This window comes from Hylobates moloch, unplaced genomic scaffold (genome assembly GCF_009828535.3).
Source record: "Hylobates moloch isolate HMO894 unplaced genomic scaffold, HMol_V3 SCAFFOLD_22, whole genome shotgun sequence".
Taxonomy (NCBI): Eukaryota; Metazoa; Chordata; class Mammalia; order Primates; family Hylobatidae; genus Hylobates; species Hylobates moloch.
In genome coordinates, this window is record NW_026652297.1 from 35,458,619 (window position 1) to 35,466,857 (window position 8,239).

The window sequence follows — 8,239 nt, forward strand, 5'->3', positions numbered from 1 at the left end:
CCTGCACTCCAGCCTGGGCGACACAATGAGACCCTGTCTCAAAAAAAAAAAAAAAAAAAAAAGCGTGTTCAGCTTTATCAGGGTATAGACATCATAATATCAAAGTACACAGTATCACTTCCAAGTGAGGTTATGATTTACATGTTGCTGGGTAATTGTTTTCAGCCTAGATGAACAATGATTCACTCAGCAGCCTGTTGTTCACGGATCTTTCAAAGCCCCTGTCTCTCTCTCCCCTAGGCCTCTCCAACTGCTGCTGTGCAGCACAGTTCACTGTGACTTGGCGATCATGAACTTTTATCACATGATCAACCCTTACTACCCAACTCTCGTTGGTGAGAACTACTCGCCAAAACCACAAGAACCTGGTTATTCTTATCACAGAATCAGTACACTCAGCAGGAACCCAGGACCACAAGTTCCCCAGGCCCTGGGGCAAAGGGAGCGGCAATTTAGAAACAACTTTTCCTTAAGCTGACCCTCCCAACACCTGTGTAGGCAGAGAAGTGAACTACAGAGGCAAAGCTCCCAGAAGGCTCTAATTCACCTTGGCTTTGGGCGATCTTTGCATTTCTCTCCAGTCTACACGTGATCATGAGATAAGCAATATATTTAACCTTTTGGAGACTTGAAATGCTGAATTCAAGCAAGGCTCAGTGGTATCTACCTGCAGAACCAGCTAGTCGAGAGGCTGAGGTGGGAGGATCGCTTGAGCCCAGGAGTTTGAGGCTACAGTGAGCTGAGATCACACCACTGCACTCCAGCCTGGGAAACAGAGGGAGACTCTGTCTCTTAAAAATGGAACAACACGCCAGATGCAGTGGCTCATACTTGTAATCCCAGCACTTTGGCAGGCTGAGGCGGGTGGATCACTTTAGGTCAGGAGTTTGGGATCAGCCTGGCCAACATGGTGAAACCTCATCTCTACTAAAATTACAAAAAATTAGCCAGGCATGGTGGTGTGCGCTGTAGTCCCAGCTACTTACAAGGCTGAGGCACATGAATTCCTTGAACCCAGGAGACGGAGGTTGCAGTGAGCCAAGATCACCCCACTGCACTCCGGCCTGGGCAACAGAGCAACAAACACACACACACACACACACACACACACCCCTAGGTCTGCTGGGACCTAGTACAGGAGGCTGGTCCAAAACAATGGCCTCCCATAAACTTTAACAGTTGAACAATTAAATGAAGGAACACTGATAAAACAATGAAAAACCAGCCAATCTCACTATCTGTAAATGACCATTGCTAGACACACATTCTAATTTGAACCTTCGGTGTGAGTTCATTCACCACAACTTTAAAATTTCCCCAAGCGTTAGAAATTAATGGATTTTATTTAGGAAAGAACTCATGGGAGAACCAATCTTAAACTTCTGCCATGCACAGTGGCTCACGCCTGTAATCCTAACACTTTCGGAGACCAAAGCAGAAGGATTGCTTGAGTCCAGGAGTTCAATACCAGCCTAGGCAATGTAGTGAGACCCTATTTCTATAAGTTGAAAGAAAAAGAAAAAGACAGAAAGACAAACTTCTATTGGGCATCGCCAAGGGAGAGATCTCAATCCTATGGCTTACCACAAAACTACTTTCACTGAGTCACTGGTTTGCTCAAACCCGCCCCCACCCCCATAGTTCACTGTGTGTCCAGAAACTCCACATTTTTCAAACCACAACCTACCCATCAGCTTCTCATCTCTTATTTCTATTAAAGAGACACTCTGTGCTCCAAATTTGATTACACAACATATCCCATTTCGATGCCTAGGCCTGGGACCCATCTTTTGAGGTTCTGAATGTCAAAGAATACTACCCAACCCCCCCACCTTTTTTTTTTTTTTTTTGAGACAGAGTCTCACTCTGTTGCCCACACTGGAGTGCAGAGGCATGATCTTGGCTCACTGCAACCTCTGCCTCCTGGGCTAAAGTGATTCTCATGCCTCAGCCTCCCAAGTAGCGTGTGCCACCACACCCGGCTAATTCTTGTATTTTTAGTAGAGACGGGGTTTCACTATGTTGGCCAGGCTGGTCTCGAACTCCTAGCCTCAAGAGATCCGCCCACCTCAGCCTCCCAAAGTGCTGGGATTACAGGCATGAGCCACTACGCCCGGCCCCATCTTTAGAGGTCCCAAAAGATACCATCTCCTTCATGAAATCTTCCCATGGTGCCCACATATAAGTGATCATTTCAACTGTTCTCTGGACTGCCATAATTTCTTATTACTTGCAGTAATGAACACAAACCACTCCCCTTTGGGGTTGACTGTATTTTGTCTTCCCCACTGCAAACCAAAATGTGATTGAGGCAGGTCTCAAAATATAGAGGTTTATTTAGCCAAGGTTGAAGATGCACCTAGGAAAAAATACAGATCACAAGAGTATCTGTGAATTACGCTTTTTCCAAAGGAGGTTTTGGGAATGTTAGTATTTAAAGGGGAATGAACAAGGAGGAAAAATAAAAGAGAGGGAGGATAGTCAGTGAGGCAAATGATTACATTCTTTTTTTTTTTTTTTTTTTTGAGACAAAGTCTCACTCTATTGCCCAGGCTGGGGTGCAGTGGCACGATCTTGGCTCACTGCAACCTCCGCCTCCCGGGTTCAAGCGATTCTCCTGCCTCAGCCTCCCAAGTAGCCGGGATTACAGGTGCCCGCCACCATGCCCAGCTAATTTTCATATTTTTAGTAGAGACGGAGTTTCCCCGTGTTGGCCAGGCTGGTCTCGAACTCCTGACCTCAGGTGATCTGCCCGCTTCGGCCTCCCAAAGTGCTGGCGTGAGCCATCACGCCCAGCCTAGATGGTTACATTCTTGTGAGGTTCTTATGAGCCTCAGTAAATCTACATTTTACATAAGATAAAGTAAAAGGGAACAGCAGGAGTAGAGGAAATAAGGCTATGACATGGGATTGTGAAATTATAGCTGTCAGTTTGGGAACAAAAGGAAAAGCAGTTTTTGTGTGATTCAGTTCCCAAGCTGAACTTTCCTTCCGGCATACTTTGGGGTTCCAATATTTTTTTCTTTCACAAACACAAAATTCCTTAAGGGAAGGGACATGTCTCACAAATGTTTATATCTATCATTTTCTCCCTACCCACCCCCAATCCCAGCACTTCAAATATAAAAAATGGGACAGGAGTGGTGGCTGATGCCTGTAATCCCAGCATTTTGGGAAGCCAAGGCAGGCCGACTGCTTAAGCACAGGCATAAGAGACCAGTTTGGGCAACATGGCAAAACCCTGTTTCTAAAAAAAATAAAAATAAATAAAAATAGGTCAGGCATGGTGGCTCACGCCTATAATCCCAGCACTTTGGGAGGCCGAAGTGAGCGGATCACGAGATCAGGAGTTCAAGACCAGCTTGGCTCTACTAAAAATACAAAAATTCGCTGGGTGTAGTGGCACCTGTAATCTCAGCTATTTGGGAGGCTGAGGCAGGAGAATTGCTTGAACCAGGAGGCAGAGGTTGCAGTGAGCCGAGATTGCACCACTACACTCCAGCCTGGGTGACAGAGCAAGACTCCATCTCGAAAAAAAATAAATAAATAAATTTTAAAAATAAAAAATTAGCTGGGTGTGGTGGCTCATGCTTGTAATCCAAGTACTTTGGGAGGCCAAGGTGGGTGGATTACCTGAGGTCAGGAGTTTGAGACCAGCCTGGCCAACATGGCAAAACCTCATCTCTACTAAAAGTACAAAAACTAGCTGGGCATGGCGGCATGCACCTGCATTCCCAGCTACTCGAGAGGCCGAGACGGGAGAATTGCTTGAACCCGGGAGGCGGAGGTTGCAGTGAGCCCAGATTGCACCACTGTACTCCAGCCTGGGTGACAGAGTGAGACTCCCTCTCAAAAAAAAAAAAGAAGAAAATTTGTAACAGGAAGGTAAAGTGGGTGAACCTCTGAAGCACATTATAAGTAGAGAAAGAGGAAGACAGAGAAAATGTGGAGAGCAGAACAGAAGTGAGAAGTGATCAAGTACTCTCACGAGGTGTGGGAGGGGGGCACTTAGTGGCATCCCACAATCTGCCTTCTGGAGAGACAGACTTCTAACCTTCTGTCTGGACTATGGTGTCAAAGTGCAAGTTGATAATTAACAGGGATTTTTCCTTTCTCTTCATCTCCATGTTCATTTTTTAAAAAGGGCACTGAACAATGAGGTCGGCCTTTTCATAACTGTCCATTTTTAGTTTCATTCATTGCACAAGTGCTTACTGAGCAAGGGATTTTAAGGTGATAAGAGACACACAAACACAGAAGCCCATCCCTGTCCTTAAGGAGCTCCCAATTTGACATAATTTAAATATTCATCTCCAAAGGAATTTAGAGAACCTATCCCGAATCCCAGGCTCCTCTTGGATACAGCATTTTAATCGTCATCACCCAAATCTTGTGACAGAAAAGGGCGGGCACACCAATAACTTGGAAACAACATTTATTTTTAGGATGAGTGCAGTGGCTCAGGCTTGTAATCCCAGCACTTTGGGAGGCTGAGGCAGGAAGATCGGTTGATTCCAAGAGTTTGAAATCAGCAAGGGCAACATAGCGAGACCCCCATCTCTACAAAAAATAATAATTAACTAGGCGTGGTGGTTCGCCCTCTGTAGTTCCAGCTACTCAGGAGGCCGAGGTGAGAGGATCTCTTGAGCCCAGGAGTTCGAGGCTGCAGTGAGCTATGATGGCCACTGCACTCTAGCCTAGGTGACAGGGCAAGACCCTGTCTCAAAAAAACAAACAAAAACGCTTATTTTCAAAAATGAGGAATTTTGTAAATCTCAGGATTTACATCCGTTTTTAGTTTTGCAATCCACATAAAACCAAGACAAAAGCTCTGAGAACTCACCTAATTAAGGTCGCCTTGGCTGCAATTCAGATCACCTGAAAATCCCAAAGCCCAGGCTGCACTTCAGACCAGTTAAGTCGGGAAATAGCTCAAAGCCCAGGTGTACCTCAGACCAATTAAGTCGGGAATCCAGGCACCCTCAGGTGATTCGAATGTGCAGCCAAGGTTGACAACAACCGCTATAAATCATTCTGCCCTTGAAACGGGAGAACCAGGATCTACACTCTTCAAGGGTACCCTCCACCACCAATAGCACCGTCACCCTCGTCCCTACACACAGGCCACCAGCAATGTTCCCAGATGCAGTTTTGTGTTTCACGCGGTCAAGCATAGCATCCAATCCTCTTCCACTTGGACAAGTGAGGATGGAGGAAGGTTAATCTAACCCGCCCCGGCCCTGGTCAATATCGCATCCGTGCGGAAGCAGACGCTGGCTCGGCTTTGCGGGCCGCAGAGAAGCCCCTGGACGCCTCTCTCTTCTCCACCTGCTGGGGTCCTGGCTTTGGAATGGGGAGTCGCGGGGGTGGAAAAGAGCAAAGCGCAGCGCCGGGGAACGGGATCGCCATACGAACGAGCACAGGCCGTCCCCCGAAAGGCCGAGACAAAGCGGCGCCCCCCGCCCGAACAAACCGGCGGTACTCACGCAAGTGCCACCCAGCTTGTGGCTCTCCACCACGGCGGCCCTGGCGCCCAGCTCGGCAGCCCTGCGCGCGCTGGCCAGCCCGCCCGAGCCGCCCCCGATCACCAGGTAGTCATAGGAGGCCACGGCATCAGCGGCGGGCGGCGGGCCTTGCGGCTGCGGCTCCTGCCTGCAGGCCATGGCACGGGAGAGGGTGCGCGTGAGGGCTTCGGGCTCGGGCAGAAGCAGCGGGAAGCCTCGGTAGGCGCGCGCCGCTCGCCGCCAGCTCTGCCCCGCGCCAGCGCTCAGGGCTCGGGGCAGCAAGGCCATGCACGCGGAAGTGGCGCGCCGAGGGGGGCGGGCGGCCCGGGGGCGGTCCCCGGGGTAGGGGGGCGCGGGCCCCGGGCAAGCGCAGCCTCACGGTGACTAAGCATGCGCCCGCCGCTAGGCAAGACCCAGGAGGATGCCCAGAGGCGGGGCTGCCTCCCTGTTCCCCGCCCCAGTGGTGGAGCCTGAGGGGTTTCTCCGCCTCCGTTCTCACCCCGGCACCTGGATCCCGAGCGGCGCCTGCCGCGTGTAGCCTTCTGAAGTCAGGTGGAGCGAGGCGAGGGACGGTGAACGTCCTCTCTCGTTTCAGCTGGCTTTTCCCAAGCTAGCCCCCTGGGGAGTTGCCAGTGGCACCGGCTTCTCCAGGAAGAGAAATTGGCCTCTATTCGGGGGGTTGTTTCTCCAGGTCTGTTCCAGAGACCACTTTTGTTTGTTCTTGCTTTTTCTTTGAGACTGGGTCTCTCTCCCCCAGGCGGGGGTGCATTGATGCGATCTCTGCTCACTGCAGCCTCCACCTACTGTGCTCAAGCAGCGATCCTCCCGCCTCAGCCTTCCCAGTAGCTGGGACTACAGGTGCCCGCCACAGCGCCCGGCTAATTTTTTTATTTATTTTATTTATTTATTTTTGTAGAGATAGGGTCTTGCTATGTTACCAGGACTAGTAGTGAACTCTTGGCCTCAAGCGATTCTCACCTCGGCCTCCCAAAATGCTAGGATTACAGGTGCCAGCCACCGTGCCCGGCCTTATTTTTCTTTTAAAGTCAGAGGTCTCAAACTCCTTTCCTAGGCTCAAGAGATCCTCTGCCCTCAGCCTCTCTGGTAGCTGGGATTACAGGTGTGCATGTGCCCAGCTAGGAACTACATTTTGACCAACACTGTCTCTTGCCTTCAGGCGACTCTTAAATTTGAGAAACATTGGAATAGTGGATTAATTCGGAGTAGCGGTTTTTGTGATCCACAGATGAAGCACAGAGAAAAGGATAGACATGGAGACACAAAAACATTGATCTCCCAAGCTGTAGCAACTGGTGTCTCCTTTGGGAATATCTACAACTACCAACTGCACAACAAAGTAGTAAGTGCAGCTTCGAATTTGTCTTGTGGTAGGCCACGATCCTGTGCCCACAAGGACAGTGCACAGGTCATCCGAGCACACAGCTAAGCCCGGTGGGCAAAGGAACGAAGGTCCAGGTCACAGGGCAGCGAGGCCCAGCACAATGAGGGAGAATGGAAACACACCACACCTCAATTAGAATGGGATCCAATTCTTTTACAAAAATTTTTTTCTGATTACAAAATTTAAGGGAAGAAGGGAAAGTTCTTCCTTCCTACAGACTGACATGTAATAAACGGAGATGGAACACAGAAAAATCACCATTTTGGGCTGGGTGCAGTAGCTCACACCTGTAATCCCAGCACTTTGGGAGGCTGAGGCAGGAAGATCCCTTAAGCCCACGAGTTCGAGACCAACCTGGGCAACATAGGGGAGTTCCTCATATCCACAAAAAAATTAAAAATTAGCTGGGTGTGGTGGCACACACCTGTAGTCCCCACTACTCTGGAGGGTGAGGTGAAAGGATCACTTGAGCCCAGGAATTCAAGGTTACAGTGAGCTATGATTGCACCACTGCACTCCAGCTTGGGTGACAGAATGAGACACTATCTCTTAAAAAAAAAAAAAATTTCTTTATTTCTTTCAAACACTAGAGGATGCCAGGCACAGTGGCTCATGCCTGTAATCCCAGTACTCTGGGAAGGGAAGCCACAGGAGGAGGATCGCTGTATTCCAGGAGTTCAAGACCAACGTAGGCAACATAGTAAGACCTGGTCTCTACAAAAAAATTAAAAAATAGTCAGGTGTGGTGGTGCACACCTTGTTGCCCCAGCTACTCAGGAGGCTGAGGTAGCAGATCACTTGAGCCCAGGAGGTTGAGGCTGCAGTGAAATATGATCGCACCACTGTATTCCAGCCTGGGCAACAGAGTGAGACCCTGTCTCAAAAAAAACCTCACTGGACAAACGTAGGTGATTTCTATGAAGACATTATGAAATATTTCTCAAAATAATAAGCCCATAATTAATATGTATTGAGCTAAGCACTGTGCTAAGACCTTTATATGTTATCTTCCCTCAACCCAATAAATACTGTACCTGCTATTGTCTCCATTTTATAGATGTGGACACTGAGGTTCAAAGAGGTTAAATAACTTGCACAAGATTAAACAGCTGGTGACTTGTGGATGTTTTTCTAGGATAGTCAAATAAAAATTCTGTAACGATAAAAAAAATTTAAAAATTAAACAGCTGGTGAATGGCAGAGCAGGAATTCAAATCCTGAAGGCCTAACTCAGAAGTCTATTAACCATTATTAGAAATATCAAGAGATATTGTGTCACCCGAAAGGTGGTGATGGTACTTTTTTTTTTTTTTTTTGAGACAGAGCCTCGCTC

The 8,239-nt window shown here is 48.5% G+C and overlaps 1 protein-coding gene across 2 annotated transcripts in view; it reads right to left on the minus strand.

Annotated features, from left to right (window-relative positions):
- GSR (glutathione-disulfide reductase) overlaps nt 1–5,887 on the minus strand; it is a 53,413-nt gene extending 47,526 nt beyond the window's left edge. For both annotated transcript variants that reach the window (XM_032143657.2, XM_032143656.2), the window contains exon 1: nt 5,487–5,887. In XM_032143657.2, the coding sequence (XP_031999548.1) occupies nt 5,487–5,792 (306 nt within the window). In that variant the 5' untranslated portion in view covers nt 5,793–5,887. The remainder of the gene's footprint in view (nt 1–5,486) is intronic.
- Nucleotides 5,888–8,239: the final 2,352 nt, after the last annotated feature.